Source organism: Rattus norvegicus, chromosome 19, assembly GCF_036323735.1.
Source record: "Rattus norvegicus strain BN/NHsdMcwi chromosome 19, GRCr8, whole genome shotgun sequence".
Taxonomy (NCBI): domain Eukaryota; kingdom Metazoa; phylum Chordata; class Mammalia; order Rodentia; family Muridae; genus Rattus; species Rattus norvegicus.
Window position 1 is genome coordinate 73,724,078 of NC_086037.1, and position 19,305 is coordinate 73,743,382.

General features: G+C 39.0%; 1 protein-coding gene and 1 pseudogene across 50 annotated transcripts in view; both read right to left on the bottom strand.

Annotated features, from left to right (window-relative positions):
• The window catches only part of Ccdc7a (coiled-coil domain containing 7A), a 410,765-nt gene that overhangs the window by 63,343 nt on the left and 328,117 nt on the right, over nt 1-19,305 (bottom strand). For all 50 annotated transcript variants that reach the window (XM_063278219.1, XM_063278211.1, XM_063278233.1 and 47 more), the window contains 6 exons: nt 18,334-18,393; nt 16,532-16,603; nt 11,372-11,467; nt 8,562-8,663; nt 3,651-3,746; nt 1,195-1,290 (listed from right to left, as the gene is read on the bottom strand). In XM_063278219.1, coding sequence (XP_063134289.1) covers nt 1,195-1,290; nt 3,651-3,746; nt 8,562-8,663; nt 11,372-11,467; nt 16,532-16,603; nt 18,334-18,393 — 522 coding nt within the window. The remainder of the gene's footprint in view (nt 1-1,194; nt 1,291-3,650; nt 3,747-8,561; nt 8,664-11,371; nt 11,468-16,531; nt 16,604-18,333; nt 18,394-19,305) is intronic.
• On the bottom strand, nt 2,302-2,458 carry LOC120098739 (U4 spliceosomal RNA; annotated as a pseudogene).

The following is a 19,305-nucleotide window of genomic DNA, read 5'->3' on the forward strand; positions in this document are numbered from 1 at the left end:
GTTCTTGTAGACAACCATTTATCCTTCTTCATTTATGTTCAGCACACAAAAGGAATCCATTATACTTTCTCTCTGATTCGAGAATTAAAATGTAGATGATGACTGAGGCTACCTCTGCTGCAGATGGCAGGGCTGACATGGGGGAAGCTGCCAATACCACTGGAACTCAGTTGACACCTTGTACAAACTGTCCGTGTTGGGGGAAAGCTGGCAGAATCCAGTTCTATGTTTTCTACCATGTGGGTCTGAAGAACTAACTTCCATCAGTCTGGGAACAAGTGGCTTTACCTCACTTGCGTATAAACTCCTGGCAACCCCAAATTCCCTGTCATAATTCTTGGCCACGTTGCCCACATTTGATCTACCTTTTTATTTGTTTCAAGCACTGGGGACTGAACCTGCACATTTTGTATGCGAAGTAAGAACTCCACCCCTAAGCTATACCATCTCACCATCTTGCTTCTGACAACTTTTAGGCATGGTCTCACCCTGCTGTGTTGACTGAATGTGATTGGTCAGCCATCACCCATCAGCCTCCCAAGGAGCTGGGATTACAGGCTGCACCCACAGAACTGTTCTTTCTCACACACTTGTAAACGGCATTTCCCTTTGGCTTCCTTCCACTTATCCATAGTCACACATTGGGCGTGAAGCGTTACATGTTTGTAATGTGGGGTTGGCTTCTCTCATGCTTACATCATAGCTTCACATGAAGGTGGCTATTGCAAAATTTGTTAAAGAGAAAAATGTGACAATATTTCTCAGTTTTACTTAAATTTAGATCTATTATTGCATTTATTATTATTATTATTATTATTATTATTATTATTATTATTATTATTATTTTCACCTTCCTATTATTACTCTCTGGTGTCCTTTACCTTTCTCTTCCCTTCTTACAATCAACCATACTTCATAATGTCATGACGAATACTAAGGACGTAAGAGGTGAAGGAAACACATCAATTTACATGGGTTAGAGATAAGGGGGAATCGATACATCTGCTACTGTGCAGAACCACAAAGTCCTCCACACAGTTGTCTATTTATAGAAAAAATACTGGAACACATTCTGTGCTTGTAATATTCTCTGTATGATGGGAATGCCTAGAGGTTGGAAGTATTGGTACATAGAAACAGTGGGGGAATAACAGTATTCTGTTTCCCATGTATGAATGACAGTGGCTTCTTTACCTTTAAACAAAAGTTTCATTATAGTAGAGGTTGACAGGTCCAGAGTATGAGTATCTTGAAAATCTTCCTTGACCAAGTTGCTGGGTTTAGATGGCTCTGAAAAGCAAAACAAAATCATTCAGTGGTACTAGAAATATATCAGCTACTGAAACACAGCTTCCTTTCAGCATTCAGGCATTTGATAAACAGGCAGAAAGAGACATTTTTTCAGCCTTGCCTCTTACCTGATACTTTACTGAAGTTGATTATATAAGTATTTGTCAGATGATAAGAAAGCAGAGTTGGGAGAGGCCTACTGCAGCATGAGGGAGGCTGAGGTATAGAGATGATTATCTGCTTGCCAGTCTACCAACATACTGAGTGTGACTCCAGTCCTGTTATATGCAGCACTGTTGCCTCAAATAGTATGTGGGATTGCTACAGACAAAGGTTGGGGAAGAAACTTTAAAAGATACCAGTGTGACAGTATATGAATCTACAAGTAACTAAGACACAGTTTTTTAGATAGTTTATTTTCTCCATCAGCCTTTCTTACACTAACAAATAGCAGTTGACATAAAGTCCAAAAAGGAAGAGAGCTAATGAGATATGGTATAGTGCATGTATTTGGGTGATAGTTAAAAAGAAAATATAATAAAATACAGGTTCGATATCTCTTCACTTGGGGATGAATTCTAAATTAAAACGTAGAATGTGAGTCTGTTAGTCATTTCTCAGAGCTGGCTGGCAAAATTTACTGAAGTTTTCTCAGTTTCTATAATGTATTTTCTTGCACAAGAATGAAATGTTCAAACTTTTTATTTACCCAGGCAAGCGCTCATGTGAGCTATGTGCACCTGGTGCTCTTGCTTAGACCCAAAGTTGGATGCTTATCCTTTCCCTGTAGATCGGAGAGTCAAAGTGTAGATGGAAAAAAGCCACTGTGATAAAAATGATAGGGCTGTACTGGTCTATGCTATTTTCTGACATGAGAGTTTGATTTTAACATCATGGCATTTTATTTTACTAAATGCCTGTGATGGGCTCTCGTAGATTCAAACTGTATTTATGTTTTACATGCAACAAGGGGCAACTTTGGTTGCTATCTAGGAAGCATCAATAATGATATATTTAAAACTAATTCCTATTTAAATTTCCATAGAGAATATATGGGGCTAAGTACTCCTGAACTCTGTAAAGTTTTACTGCTCTGTCAGTTTTCAATTAGCAACAATCGCACCTCGGATAAACCTCATTGGCTACGATACTACCACTGCGCAAAGCTTACTGCTCTGTCAGAAAAATTAATTAAATCTTATTTGAAGGGCCCTGTTAAGAAAAAGGATATAGCAATTCTGAACACATATACACCCAATTCCATAAAACAAATACTACAAGATGCAAAAATCACAAATGAATTTTAATACAGCAATAGTGGGTGAGTTAAATATCCATTTTTTACCATTAGAAATATCATATGGACACACACATACAGACGCACACAGACACACACACACAAAGATAAACACACACACACACACACACAAAATCAACATTGGGTGTGGTGGCACATATTTTTAATCGCTGCATTCAGGAGGCAAAGGCAGGTGGTATCTATGTGAGTTCAAGGCCAGCCTGGTCTACATGGTGAGTAACAGGTCAGCCAGGACTACAGAGAAAAAAAATCTTGTCTTGAAAACAAAGAATCCATAATCAACATGGACACACTAGAGTTAAATGATATCGTAAATTAGACAAACTAAATTACATCTATAAAACATTTCACCAAAGCACTAATGACTACGAGCTGTTGTAATTAGACGATAAAGCTTTTACCAGAAATATCAACAGATTAGAAAATGAAGTAAGTCTCAACAGAGGTAGGAAAGTTGAGATAATATCCTTTATTCCATCTAATCACAATGGGATAAAAGTAGATAATGGTAAGAGAAACCACAGAAACTCATGGAGACTAAACAACACACTATTGAGGTATGAATGACTCACAGAAGAATCTAATATTGGCTTTGATACTTGCATATAGTTTTTCATTATTTTATTGCCACCACTATTCAGTACGGTAATTATACAAAGTATTTGTGGGTACCTATGAAAATTGAAAGCACACATGTTCTTCATCCAGCCACCCAACTAACACACTCTACCATGTAAAAGTGGGAGGATAGAAGAGTACAGTGACGTTGATAGTAGTATTGGTTATAGCTGCAGCAACAGAAATGTACGGATGACAGAAAGAGGAACTATAGATTAAGTGTTCTATTTTCTCACTTGGGAATATAAAGCAGAAATCTCAAGCTGTGAGAAGGAAAGGAAACCCACCATTTCAGCTGGGTTATCCTCTTACCATACTGGAAGACAAAGCCCTCCACACAGGCTTGTAACCTAATTTGGCTGGTTGTTGGAAATGGAGAAGGAATATTTTAATTCAAGCATCTGTATTAAAGTCTTCCATTTACCTTTACTCTCAGGGTTCTTTGTAGCAGATGGTGTCTTGACCAGAAGGTTTGAAGATTGAATATCTCCAACATCTAAGTCCAAAGTTTTAGATAGCTCTGCAAAACGAGAACAGCACCAGCCAGTGATGATGGAGATAACATCCTTCTGAGCACACAGCTTCCCTCAGCTATTTATGTAGGGCAGTTAACCAGCACAAGCAGACTATTTGATACATGCTTGCTGGTAGGTGATATTTTATAAATGTGCCTTGTAAGAGCTTAAGTCAGGAAACTAATCGAGCAGTGAGAGGTTTTCCCAGCCTGCAGTCAGGCAATTACTTATTACATTATGAAGTGGTTCTCTTACGTTGTTAGTTTTCATTGGTTAGTTTCATTATATAAATAGTATTTCATTATTACTTAGACTGTTACAGTCTCTGATGATTCCATGTAAATTTTAAAATGGACTTTTTTACTCCGGTAAGGTATCTTTGTAATTCTATGGGTTTTTCTGCAGGCTATGGTTAATTTCTGTGCTGGTGTCAGATAACCAATGTAGTTTGATATTGTTTATATTTTCAATTCATAAAATCTAGTGCTGAGAATTATGCAGTTTTTCATGATTTCACAGTAATTACAGTCATTAGAGAATGTATACAGATGAGTGTGTGGTTAGTAAAAACATACACTTTCTACTTACAACAACCCCGTTCATATACTCTACCCTACAGAGACAAACTAGCTTTATAAAAATGTGATTAGCAGTGGATGTTGCTGGCACAGCGGGAAGCATAGGCAGTCCATCTCCATGAGTTCCAGCTAGCCTGTTTGTACAGCAGCTTTCAGTCCTGCTGTGGCTGCTTAGTATGACAATGTCTCAATAAAACATTGCTGACTTTTGATTGCACCAGTTTTTGAATTACATAGAGATGTAATATACTCTCCTTCCAGAACATTACAGAGAAAATGAAAGGCATAAGGCACGAAGGAAATCAACTAACTTATCTTGGTTAGAAGTAGAGAGTAATCTACACACAGAATTCTTCTGATAAGAATCATGAAACCTAATGAACCCACACACCTATGGTCACTTGATTTTTGATAAAGGAGCCAAAACCATCCAATGGAAAAAAGATAGCATTTTCAGCAAATGGTGCTGGTTCAGTTGCAGGTCAGCATGTAGAAGAATGCAGATCGATCCATGCTTATCACCCTGTACAAAGCTTAAGTCCAAGTGGATCAAGGACCTCCACATCAAACCAGATATACTCAAACTAATAGAAGAAAAAGTGGGGAAGCATCTGGAACACATGGGCACTGGAGAAAATTTCCTGAACAAAACACCAATGGCTTATGCTCTAAGATCAAGAATCGACAAATGGGATCTCATAAAACTGCAAAGCTTCTGTAAGGCAAAGGATACTGTTGTTAGGACAAAACGACAACCAACAGATTGGGTAAAGATCTTTACCAATTCTACAACTGATAGAGGCCTTATATCCAAAATATACAAAGAACTCAAGAAGTTAGACTGCTGGGAGACAAATAACCCTATTAAAAATGGGATTCAGAGCTAAACAAAGAATTCACAGCTGAGGAATGTCGAATGGCTGAGAAGCACCTGAAGAAATGTTCAATATCTTTAGTCATAAGGGAAATGCAAATCAAAACAACCCTGAGATTTCACCTCACACCAGTGAGAATGGCTAAGATAAAAAACTCAGGTGACAGCAAATGCTGGTGAGGATGGGGAGAAAGAGGAACACTCCTCCATTGTTGGTGGGATTGCAGACTGGTACAACCATTGTGGAAATCAGTCAGGAGATTCCTCAGAAAATTGGACATTGCACTACCTGAAGACCCAGCTATACCTCTGTTGGGCATATACCCAAAAGATGCCCCAACATATAACAAAGACACATGCTTCACTATGTTCATAGCAGCCTTATTTATAATAGCCAGAAGCTGGAAAGAACCCAGATGCCCCTCAACAGAGGAATGGATACAGAAAATGTGGTACATCTACACAATGGAATATTACTCAGCTATCAAAAACAATGACTTTATGAAATTCATAGGCAAATGGATGGAACTGGAAAATATCATCCTGAGTGAGATAACCCAATCACAGAAGAACACACATGGTATGCACTCACTGATAAGTGGCTATTAGCTCAAATGCTTGAATTACCCTAGATGCCTAGAACAAATGAAACTCAAGACGGATGATCAAAATGTGAATGCTTCACTCCTTCTTTAAAAGGGGAACAAGAATACCCTTGGCAGGGAAGAGAGAGGCAAAGATTAAAACAGACACAGAAGGAACACCATTCAGAGCCTGCCCCACATGTGGCCCATACATATACAGCCATCCAATTAGACAAGATGAATGCAGCAAAGAAGTGCAGGCCGACAGGAGCCGGATGTATATCGCTCCTGAGAGACACAGCCAGAATACAGCAAATACAGGGGCGAATGCCAGCAGCAAACCACTGAACTGAGAATGGGACCCCTGTTGAAGGAATCAGAGAAAGAACTCGAAGAGCTTGAAGGAGCTCGATACCCCTTATGAACAACAATGCCAGTCAACCAGAGCTTCCAGGGACTAAGCCACTACCTAAAGACTATACATGGACTGACCCTGGACTCTGACCTCATAGGTAGCAATGAATATTCTAGTAAGATCACCAGTGGAAGGGGAAGCCCTTGGTCCTGCTAAGACTGAACCCCCAGTGAACGTGATTGTTGGGGGGAGGGCAGTAATGGGGGGAGGGTGGGGAGGGGAACACCCATAAAGAAGGGGAGGGGGAGGGATTAGGGGGATGTTTGCCTGGAAACCGGGAAAGGGAATAACACTCGAAATGTAAATAAGAAACACTCAAGTTAATAAAAAAAAAAGAAAAAAAATGCTATAATGCAGAGGTTAGTTATACCCTGTAAACTAAGAACAGATCTACATTTTTGCATAATTAAAGAATACATAGCAAAGTAATATTTAATGATACCTGAAGTGTTGTAAAATTCAATTTTTATTTTCCCATGATAAGCATATATGTGTCTGAAAATGTGTAGAGACCAGAGGTCATCCATGGGTGTGCTTTCTCAGGAGATACATGGCTTTGTCTTATATCAGACAGTTCCTTGGTGACCTGGAGCTTGCCAAGTAATTTAGGTTGGCTGACCAGTAAATCACTGGATCTGTTTGTCCCTGTCTCTCCAGCACTGGGGTTACAAAAGTGACCAACAATACTTACTTAAAAGAAATACAAAGCCAAACCTTTTTTTTTGATAATTTTTAACATAAGCATGTCCTCATGTGGGAAGCATTTCACTGACTAAGAAGCCTTCTCAGCCTTAATGATGAGTTTTATTAATGATGAAATCAATCTTTTAATTCTGTATTTATTACCTCATTTGCATTATGGTAGCAGTGACATCTTTTAGCCTTCTTACCCATATAACCCAAATTTGACTACAATCTGACCTTATATATGAAAAATTTTCTGATTCTTAGTAGGAAGGCTAGGGAAGGACCTTCTCCATAGAACCTCTGATTGAGAAGTTTTTCATCTTTCTTTTGGTCATTATTCTACCTTCTGGTTTCTTTTGAAGTGTCTGAAATTCACATGTTTTTATGATCATAACAACATAAGCTTTACAGAATCACTCATGTTTTGAGAAAGTAACTGTCACTAGTGGAATGTTCATTGTTCTTCTACCTTTATACTTTGTTTCTGCTTATTGGCAGAAACTTCTTTCTAACCTTAGTTTTTCCTTAGTCCGATAATTTCTCTAGCACCTGTTAACCTAATCTGATAAGATACTTTACTTTCTATCTGCCATCAACAGAAAAGCAGTCTAATTATCTCAAATATTTAGGGCCAAAAATTTTGGAGTGTATGCTCATTAAGTGTTCATTCTTGTGTTCAAAATTTCTGGCAGAAATCTCAATGGAAGGGGTAGGCTCAATGCCCTAGTGTAGGTGAATGCTAGGGTAGTCAGGTGGGAGTGGGTGGGTGGTGGGGGGAATACCATCACAGAAGCAGAGGGGATTGGAGAGGGGGTTTGCAGAGGGGAAACTAAGAAGGGGGAATAACATTTGAAATGTAAATAAATAAAATAACCAATAAAAAAAAAAGAATACCCTTGGCAGGGAATAGAGAGGCAAAGATTAAAACAGAGACTGAAGGAACACCTTCAGAGCCTGCCCCACATGTGGCCCATACATATACAGCCACCAAACTAGATAAGATGGATGAAGCAAAGAAGTGCAGGCTGACAGGAACTGGATGTAGAGCTCTCCTGAGAGACACAGCCAGAATACAGCAAATACATAGGCGAATGCCATCATTAAACCACTGAACTGAGAACGGGACTCCCGTTGAAGGAATCAGAGAAAGAACTGGAAGAGCTTGAAGGGGCTTGAGACCCCATATGAACAACAATGCCAACAACCAGAGCTTCCAGGGACTAAACCACTACCCAAAGACTATACATGGACTGACCCTGGACTCTGACCTCATAGGTAGCAATGAACAGCCTAGTAAGAGCACCAGTGGAAGGGGCAGCCCTGGGTCCTGCTAATACTGAACCCCCAGTGAACGTGATTGTTAGGGGGAGGGTGGTAATGGGGGGAGGATGGGGAGGGGAACACCATATAGAAGGGGAGGGGGAGGGGTTAGAGGTATGTTGACCCAGAAACCAGGAAAGGGAATAACAATCGAAATGTAAATAAGAAATACTCAAGTTAATAAAGATGAAAAAAAAAAGAATCATGAAATCTTCTACACAAATTTCTACAGGTAAAGCACCTTGGGCTCATTATATAGGCTGGTTCTAGGAAGAGACCACCAATAGGGATAGGAGTAGATCGGAACAGTGGGAACAGAATATAGAGTTCTGTTTCAGACACATATTAAAGTATTCCTTTACCTTTAATGACTTTGATATTTGGAGGAGGATCAGCCGTCGTCCAATTATCATCAAGTTCAACACTGTCTTCAGCTATCATTTCAGGCTTAGGCTGTTCCAAAACTGAGAATAAGGTAATTAAGTGATACCCTAAATAAACTAGTTTCAAAATTTAAAGGTGCAAGGATCAACTCATTACACACATACACTAAGTACATTTTAGTTATAATGTAATTACATTACTTCCCCCTTTCCTTTTCTACCTTGAGGCCTTCCCATGTTCTTTCCCTCTAGCTTTCCCAGGTGCTTCCACTCTGAAATTAATAGCCTTTTACCCTATGTATGCCACGTATGTGCGCAAATGTAAAAATATGGTCTGTTATGTCTGCTTTTTGTGGCTAATATGTATATGGTCTCAGGGATGCCCACACTAAGTGGAGAAGCAATCAAAGTGCTCGAGTCTGTGAGAGGCCAATTCTCCCTCTCTCAGCAGTCTCAGAATTACTTTCCTGTCGGTCTTGGTCTAGGGGTGGGACCTTGTGAGATTTTTTTTCTCCTCTATGTTAGCATGTTTAATGACACTGCCATTGTGCAGGTCTTAGAAAAATCAATCAATCTTTTCTAATGTCCAGCCTCCTAACTCCCCAGTAATTTACACAAGGCAGTTTAATCTGCAAATGTAGATTCTCCTTGAATTTACCTTGTGTGGTTGTTGATATTTTATGTAAGTCTATCATGATGGCACAAGTAGGAACTGGAGAGACAGCACAGTAGATGAAGTGCTTGCTGTACAAATGCATGCAGGCCAGAGGTTAGCTTTCAAGCACCTACCTATAACATTTAGGGCTGTAGCAAGTTACTGAAATCTGAGTGCTGGGTCAATGGCACAAGAGGATACCTGAAGCTCGCTGTCCAAATAATCTCACTCTGCATTTGGTGAGATGCTCTGTCTCAGAAAAATGGGTTTTATACTTAAAGTCTAAAATTTAATGTGGGGCTCTACAGTTTCTCTTCCAAATGCCTAGTCTCACTGTGAAGAAATTTATTGACTTCTATAGACTTTGAATCTGGTTAATTTGATTGGGTGGTACTTTTTATTTTTTTCAACATTCTTTAAATAATACATTTTATAAAATTAAAAAAGAAGAAAGAATAATCTTGAGATCAACAGGGGAAGATATGTGGACATCAACCTTTGGCTTCTACAGGAATGCATGCACACACATACATGCACATGCACATAAACAGGAACATGTGCACATGCAACCCTCCTCCATACTCACAAACAATTACTTCTAAGGAGAAAGAATAGAGCAGGGAGTGCACATGTATGCAAATAGGTGTATCTCATACATGCACATAAAGATACATACATAGACACATAAAATAAAACTTTAAGAACATTTATCTATCCATCTGGATGAGTCCAGGAGTACGTGCATGTGGAAATATCAGAGCATGACTTGTGAGAGCCAGGTCTGTCCTCTGTAGTATGTTTGTTCCACGGATTGACGCAGGTTATCAGGCTTGGTGAAACTAACGCCCTTACCCAGTAAGCCATCCGGTCAGGGCTAATTCAGTTCATTTTTTGTGAGTGTATATTAATTGTGCTAAGTACGTGAAAGGCTTTAAATGCTTTAAGATGTGAAAGCTTTTCACATTTCAAAACTTTAAATGTGAATTCTAATTATCCATATTATTTCCTTTTCTGAATGTGTCTCTGTGGCCGATTTAAAACCACAATATCAAATTTACTATCATGTATGTTTTCTTCTAAATTTTCTTTTAATATTTTTATAATTCTGTCCTCCCTTGTGTTTATTTGATACATGCTGATCTATTTTTTGAAAATAGTACAAGCTAAAGGCCCAGTTTTATGCTGCTTGCTTAGGAATATCCTGTTTTTCCAGCACCATGTATGGCAGACTCCCTTTTTCCGTTGAACGGAGTTGATGCCCTTAACCATGTAGAGTTTACGTGTGGGCTCCCCTCTTCTATTTCACTGGCCTATGTGACATCTGTCTGAATGCCAGAACCATTATGCCTATGGCTCGGTAGGCATATTTGGAAATTATGAAGCATGAATCTTTCTAGCTTGTTCCTTTTACACACTACTTTGATTATTAACTGCTTTTCATATGAAGTTGGAAACAGACTTTACTACTTTCGCAAAAATGTCTTTCAAATTCTTCTAAGGATTTTCTGTACTCTTTCCATCCCTGTTTTGACTGCTATAATTTGATGTCTGTCATATTTTCGGTCCATTAAAAAGTCTAGTGTTGGATAAAATACTGAGATTTAGGTCTCTGAAGAGACTTTTCCATTGTAAGAGATCTTTATAACTCCAGGAAATTTCCCCCAGAGTCTCTAAATCACAACTTTATGGTACTGGCATCTGAACAGCATACTTTGAAAGTAGCCCAAATGCTAACTAACGTATCTGGAAATAGGATTTTTGTGCATTTGTTGGCAAAATTATTAGCTGTAATCATTCTCAAGAGTATTTGGGAATATCTATTAAAGTAAAATTTAACCCACAAATACCACATATATTATTTACACAAATGGAAGTAGCAAAATAAAAGTGTATGCAAAGATATTCGCTGCATTTCTGATGGAATTGCAACAAACATTAAAAATAAGGGTCTTTCAGTAAGACCTCTTGACTAATTCATGACACATTCTTGTTCAGAGCATCATACTTAAGAGGAAGGAGATCTGACAAACACCGGCTGTTTGAAGGCGCACGGGCTGAGGACACTGTCAAATCGAAGCAATGGGAGTGACATGCAGTGGCACGTTGTACATTTGTGCAATGGCGAGGCTTTTACCTTTATTTTTCTGGTTTTTGATAGAAGAAATCGAAAGTTGTATGGTATTTGGAGGCTTAGCACCTTGTTTCTTTAACGTTTGATAATTAGACTGCCCTGAAAAATGAAAAATTGTCATTAAATTGTACTAAAAATAAATTAACTTCATCCTTTCAAAGTTAGGACAAATTCTATCCCTTTTCTAAAGCACAGTAATCTTGATGAAGCTGCTTAAGCAACACAGGTATCTGAGTTTTTCTTGCCTGGTAGTTATAAAAGTGTAAGTCAGGGATACTGGAAAAGGGCTAGGTGTGTTGACACATACCTACTCATGTTTCTGCTGCAGGTAAATGGAGACTTGTGGACCAAGTTGGCCCAAATAGTGAATTTGGTGACAGCTTTGTGTACAGACCAATATCTTGTTTCAAATAATAAAAGTGGAGGGTTAAAGACATCATTCAGTTGGTGGAACACTTGTCTACTATCCATAAATCCCTGAGTTCAATTCCCAGCACCATGCATAGCAGGCATGATGGTATGTGTTCATAATCCCAATGTTCAGGAGGTGGATGTCGATGAATCAGAATTTAAGGTCAATTTTGGCTATATAAGGAGGTTGAGGCCTGCTTGACTATACAAGACTGTTTTAAAATCTCTTCGCCCAAGTAAAAACCTCCAAACAAAAGAGAACCCAAAATATAATAATTAAAATATATATTAAATAGTTTCAATGTCTGCTCACCTGAAAACAAATGCTGAAATTAATGTTTTTATATATACAATGTATTTCTTGCATTAAATGAAATGTTCCATTCTTCCATTCACTTAGGTGAGTGTTTGTGTGAACAATGCACCTGCTGCTCTCCTTCCCTCCAAAGTTGGATGTTCTGGTAGAAAATCACTTCCCCTCACAGTGTTTTAATACACAGAAGGGCATCACTGTCAAAATGTAGGTGAGGGTCACTGAGCCTGAGACCATAGGGCTGTAAATGTCAGGGCTGTCAAAGGGAGGTTGCTCAAGGACCACATGATCACGGTCACAACTTCTAGACATCTCATCCAATATTTGTTCTTTTATCCCTTTCTAACCTAGGGATTCATGCATGGTAAGCAAGTGTGATACTAGTAAACTACAGCCATAACCATCCCACTTTTTGTTTTATGTTTTCGATTTTTGAGTAAGTGTCTCTCTAAATTGCCAAAGCTGGCCCTGAAAATTCCATCCAGCCTCCGTGTGTGAAGCTGCTGGAATTGTAGGCCTGTGTCCCTCCGACTCGTTTCCATTTCTTTCATTTCTTCCTATGTCCCTTCGTGATAGCAGCTATCGAGTGGGTATGCAGGTTTCTACTACTTACTAGAACTTCTTAGGAGTAATGTCTACATTGATGCACTTTCTCTAGTTCTTACCTGAGGTTTAGATCTCAATTAATACAGCACCGCTATCAATCCGTTATCAGATAAAGATGTGAGCATATTTTCACCAATCCTAGGGGTTGCCTTTTATTTTTTTTATTAACTTGAGTATTTCTTATTTACATTTCGATTGTTATTCCCTTTCCCGGTTTCTGGGTCAACATACCTCTAACCCCTCTCCGTCCCCTTCTATATGGTGTTCCCCTCCCCAGCCTCCCCCCATTACCACCCTCCCCCCAACAATCACGTTCACTGGGGGTTCAGTATTAGCAGGACCAAGGGCTTCCCCTTCCAATGGTGCTCTTACTAGGATATTCATTGCTACCTATGAGGTTGGAGCCCAGGGTCAGTCCATGTATAGTCTTTGGGTAGTGGCTTAGTCCCTGGAAGCTCTGGTTGGTTGTTGTTCATTGTTGTTCATATGGGGTCTCAAGCCATATGAGAACACCCATTCAGAGCCTGCCCCACATGTGGCCCATACATATACAGCCATCCAATTAGACAAGATGGATGAAGCAAAGAAGGGCAGGCCGACAGGAGCCGGATGTAGATCTCTCCTGAGAGACACAGCCAGAATACAGCAAATACAGAGGCGAATGCCAGCAGCAAACCACTGAACTGAGAATAGGACCCCCGTTGAAGGAAGCAGAGAAAGAACTGGAAGAGCTTGAAGGGGCTTGAGACCCCATGAGAACAACAATGCCAAGCAACCAGAGCTTCCAGGGACTAAGCCACTACCCAAAGACTATACATGGACTGACCCTGGACTCTGACCTCATAGGTAGCAATGAATATCCTAGTAAGAGCACCATTGGAAGGGGAAGCCCTGGGTTCTGCTAAGACTGAACCCCCAGTGAACTAGATTGTTGGGGGGAGAGCGGCAATGGGGGAAGGATAGGGAGGGGAACACCAATAAAGAAGGGGAGGGGGAGGGATTAGGGGGATGTTTGCCCGGAAACTGGGAAAGGGAATAACACTCGAAATGTATATAAGAAATACTCAAGTTAATAAAAAATAAAAGAAAGATCTCCCATGCTCATGGATTGGCAGGATTAGTATTCTAAAACTGGCCATTTTGCCAAAAGCAAACTACAGATTCAATGCAATCCCTATCAAAATTCCAACTCAAGCCTTCATGGAATTAGAAAGAGCAATTTGCAGATTCATTTGGAATAACAAAAAACCCTGGATAGCAAAAAGTATACTCAACAATAAACGAACTTCTGGGGGAATAACCATCCCTGACCACAAGCAGTATTCCAGAGCAATAGTGATAAAAACTGCATGGTATTGGTACAGAGAGAGGAAGGTAGATCAATGTAATAATATTGAAGACACAAAAATGAACCTACAGATTTATGGTCACTTGATCTTTGACAAAGGAACTAAAAGCATCCAGTGCGAAAAAGATAGTATTTTCAACAAATGGTGCTGGTTCAACTGGAGGTCAGCATGTAGAAGAATGCAAATCGATCCATTCTTATTGCCCTGTACAAAGCTTAAATCCAAGTGGATCAAGGACCTCCACATCAAACCAGATACACTCAAACTAATAGAAGAAAAGGTGAGGAAGAGTCTCGAATACATGGGCACTGGATAAAATTTCCTGAACAAAACACCAATGGCTTATGCTCTAAGATCTAGAATCTACAAATGGGACCTCATAAAACTGCTAGTCAGGCAAAGGACACTGTCATTAGGACAAAACGGCGACCAACAGATTGGGAAAAGATCTTTACCAACCCTCCATCTGATAGAGGGCTAATATCCAAAATATACAAAGAACTCAAGAAGTTAGACTCCAGAGAGCTAAATAACACTATTAAAAATGGGGTACAAAGCTAAAGAAAACATTCTCAGCTGGGGAATATCGAATGGCCAAAAAGCACCTAAAGAAATGTTCAGCATCCTTAGTCATCGTCAGGGAAATGCAAATCAGAACAACCCTGAGATTCCACCTCACACCAGTCAGAATGGCTAAGATCAAAACTCAGGTGACAGAAGATGCTGGCAAAGATGTGGAGAAAGAGGAACACTCCTCCATTGTTGGTGGGATTGCAGACTGGTACAACCATTCTGGAAATCAGTCTGGAGGTTCCTCAGAAAATTGGACATTGAACTGCCTGAGAATCCAGCTATACCTCTCTTGGGCATATACCCAAAAGACGCCCCAACATATAACAAAGACATATGCTTCACTATGTTCATGTTCATAGCAGCCTTATTCATAATAGCCAGAAGTTGGAAAGAGACCAGATGCCCTTCAAGAGAGGAATGGATACAGAAAATGTAGTACATCTACACAATGACGTACTACTCAGCTATCAAAAACAATAACTTCATGAAATCCATAGGCAAATGGATGGAACTGGAAAATATCCTGAGTGAGGTAACACAATAATAGAAAAACACACTTGGTATGCACTCATTGATAAGTGGATATTAGCCTAAAAGCTCGAACTACCCAAGGTGCCATCCTTAGACCACAGGAAGCTCAACAAGAAGGATGACCAAAATGCAGATGCTCCCACCCCTTCTTAAAAGGGGTAACAAAAATATCCATAGGAGTTGATATGGAGGCAAAGTTTAGAGCAGAGACTGAAGGAATGGCCATCAGGGCCTGCCCTCATGTGATATATATATATATATATATATATATATATATATATATATATATATATATATATATATATATATATATATCCATATCCACCAAAACTAGATAAGATTGATGAAGCTAAGAAGTGCATACTGAGAGGGACCAGATATAGATCTCTCCTGAGAAACACATCTAGAACATGTCAAATCCAGAGGTCAATGCTAACAGCATACCACTGAACTAAGAACAGGACCCCCTGGAAGGGTAAAAGTGCGGAAGGGGCTTGCAACCCCATAAGAGCAACAATGTCAACCAACTAGAGCTTCCAGGGACTAAGCCACTATTGAAAGACTATACATGGACTGACCCAGGGCTCCAACTGCATATGTAGCAGAGAATAGCCTTGTTTGAGCACCAGTGGAAGGGGAAGTCCTTGGTTCTGGAAATGTTGGAGCCCCGTGCAGGGGAATGTCGGAGCGGTTCAGAAAGGGAGGGTTAATGGGGTGGGGCACCTGTATTGGGGAGGGTGAGGGGATGGGGGCTTATGGATAGGAAACCAGGAAAGGGAATAACATTTGAAATATTTAAATAAAGAAATATATCTAAAAATAATTTAAAAAATTCACTCAGTTTCATATATGAAAAAAAAACCAACAAAACAAAACAAAAAGCTGTGGTAAAATTTTTAGGAAAAATACTTGCATAAAGCATCCTTGTGTAGATCCTATCACTGCACATAATAATATCTGAGAAACTAGAGAATGAGAAGGGAACAGTGTAGAAAGGACTCTGTATGTTGTGTTATTAACATGCATCTTTGCTGTGCTCGGAATGTTTGTGTTCCCCATCTGCACATTGATAGGAATCACCTTGTGATGGTACTTGCCTCCATTAGGTCATGAGGGCTGTTCGTATTGTCCTAAGAGATCCCTGAGCTCTGCTGGTTCCTTCCAGCACTTGAGGACACAGCAAGGGACATATTTTTGAACCAGGAAGTAGAACTCCCATGAGAAATACCTTTCTGTGGTATATAGACCATTCAGCCTATGATAATAAATCTTTGTGTATCTTCTGAATTTTAAAATATTTCATTGGAGTAAATAAAAACTTCATAGTATACAATTTCTGTAAGCGACCACTTATCTTACGTGGTAATGTATTTTCTTTACCTTGATTGCCTGTGAATGACCTTATCGGCATCATCCCTGGACCAGTATCCTTGCTTGCAGATGAACTCAACCCTGAAACAAATGCTAAAAAGTCACCCAATGACACTACAATATTATATATACATATTAAGCCTCAAGTTCTGTGTGTTGATTTTTATTTGTGATGCTTTTCCTATATATTATATAGAGTGCTCACTTATCTGTTACTCCAATTTCTATGAAGTATCTTGGTATGTTATCATCTTTGCTTTTGCTCTGTGTATCCTACAATGGCATCTTTGCTAATCCAATCTCTGTTTTACTTTGAATACAACTATTCATTTTGATATTTGGTCATTAACATATTTCCAAATGTTTTCTCTTCCTAATTTCCAAATTTTAAGTTGGAATGGTTTATTAGACTCTGACCACTGACAAATAAATACATATAAATTGATCAGAAATATGGTCTTAACAAAGGTGAAATGTGAAATATCCCCACAAGTTCATGTGCTTGAATACTTGGTTCCTGGTTGGTGTTGCTTGTGAAGGCTGTGAGATCTTTAGGATGTGGAGGCTCATGGAGTTAGGTGAGTCCCTAAGGGTTGGACCTTGAGGTTGGCCCAGATCTACTTCTCTGTTCACTCTCTGCTTCTTGAATGCAGATGCAATGTGCTCAATGGCCTCCCACTCTTGGTGCTAGGCCTTTATTGTCATGATGTAATGTCCCTCTTTGAACTGTAAGCCAAAACCCTGTTTTTGCAAGTTGATTTTGTTGGGTGTTTTTGGCAGCAACCAGATGAAGAAATAATAGAACAGACAAGTATTTTAAATCGACTGGAATTAAATGGGAACATTTTGTTGCTGTGTCTAACGTTGACACTCAAAAGTTGTTAACATGTAATTAGTAAGCAACATTAAAAGCAACCATATCTAAACAAAAACACTGGAAAAATGTCTCCTTAAACCCAGTATTTTCAGAGCAAAATAAAAAACAAGTTTGAATACGTACCTTAAGTAATTTTAGTTTTCAGTCCTAGTTTTCTCTTATTTGTAAACTGATTGGGTGAAAGGTCCTTACTTGGTTTAGACTTAATAACACATGAGAATTCAACATTCACATTCAAAGTTAAAGAAGCCATGCCTTGCCATTAATATTCAATTCTAGCACATGCTTATATGCTGGCCTTGGAAGATGATATTGCAAACCTCAGACTCTGTGGGTCTATAGTCCCACTCCACAGGGGAAGACCCACTTTCTCCATGTGTCCTCACGAGGACTCAGGCAAGGAAAGTCTATGAAGACATTAATCGAAATCTACTCTGAAAAACTGATCATAGATAGAGCATTCATAGGCTCAAAGACAAGTGTGTCCAACACCATCCAGGACAATAATCTGTAACTGATAGAGCACAGTGCAAGAAATCGTTCATTAACTTAATCTTGTAAAAGAAGCTAGCAGTGAAGGGTCTGTGTATTATAGTCCTCTTCTCAGCACATTCAACAATGAGAGGCCCTGATTCCTCAATATCAACACAATACTTTAACCTAAACAAGAAATGGAAAGTGAATGGAATAGTATCAGAAGGATTTCCCCCAGACACTTCAAGATGGATGTGGCACCGGGTTAGAATGGGTTATTTTCTAATTGTCTCAGTTTAACTATTCATTTTATTTATCTTATTTCTACTCATAATACATCCTAGGGTTTCTTTATAAGAGAGAATTCACAAAAGTGTTGCTTATGCAATGACACAGTTACTATTACTACAGAGTACTAAGTAAGTCATAAATATATGACTTGAAAGGTTACTATTCTTACCATATTGATCTTTCAGTTTTCCAAGTATTTTCATGCCTTTAGCAATCTTTTTAGTCCCATCTAAAAACACAAAGAACATTTTAGAATACTGTGTAAAGGAAAAAATAATGTACAAGTTTTGTTTTTTTTTCCTTCGACATTCCCAACTCTGTTGATACCATGTTTCGTGGACATTATAGTGATGATTAATTTTTAGTGTCTAACTAAACTGGACTTAAAATCACCTTGGAGACATGCTTCTGAATATGTCTTGAGCATGTTTCCAAGAGGATTAACTGAGAGAAGAAAAGGAGGGCAGCACCAGGGCATACATGAAAACAAGAATCCTCTGTGTTACACCTCTATAGTTCTGCACTATTGTTTAACAAAATACAACTCCACATTACAGACACTGTGCTAACATCATATTTATTTATGTCATGCTATGCCTATGAAAAAAGTTGAAGGAAGACAGGAGAAGATATACATTTACAATATTGTACATTAACACTTTTGGTTAAATTTCCTGGGTTCTTTGCTGTGGTTTCTGTGAATCTGAGTTAGCAACTGGTATCATTTTCTTATATGAATACAACATCATTCTCTGACCCATCTCCTTCATGCTGCATTAGGAAATGTTCTCTATTTCTCTTTTAAGCTTTTTATTAGCACATATTATTTATGCAAAATCATGTCATGTTTCACTATGATTATTATTGTTTTATACTGCATCAAATTATTAACAAAATAAATGCAATGTGAACATACATACTGGCTTATAGCATTATTTTTAGGTATTGTGATGGTTTGTATAAGTTTGGGCTAGGGAGTGGCACTATTAGGAGGTGTGGCCTTGTTGGAGTAGGTGTGTCACTGTGGGCGGGGGCTTTAAGGTCCTAGTCCTAGCTCTCTGAAAGTCAGTATTCTGCTAGCAGCCTTCAGATGAAGATGTAGAACTCTCAACTCTGCCTGCATCATGCCTGTCTGGATACT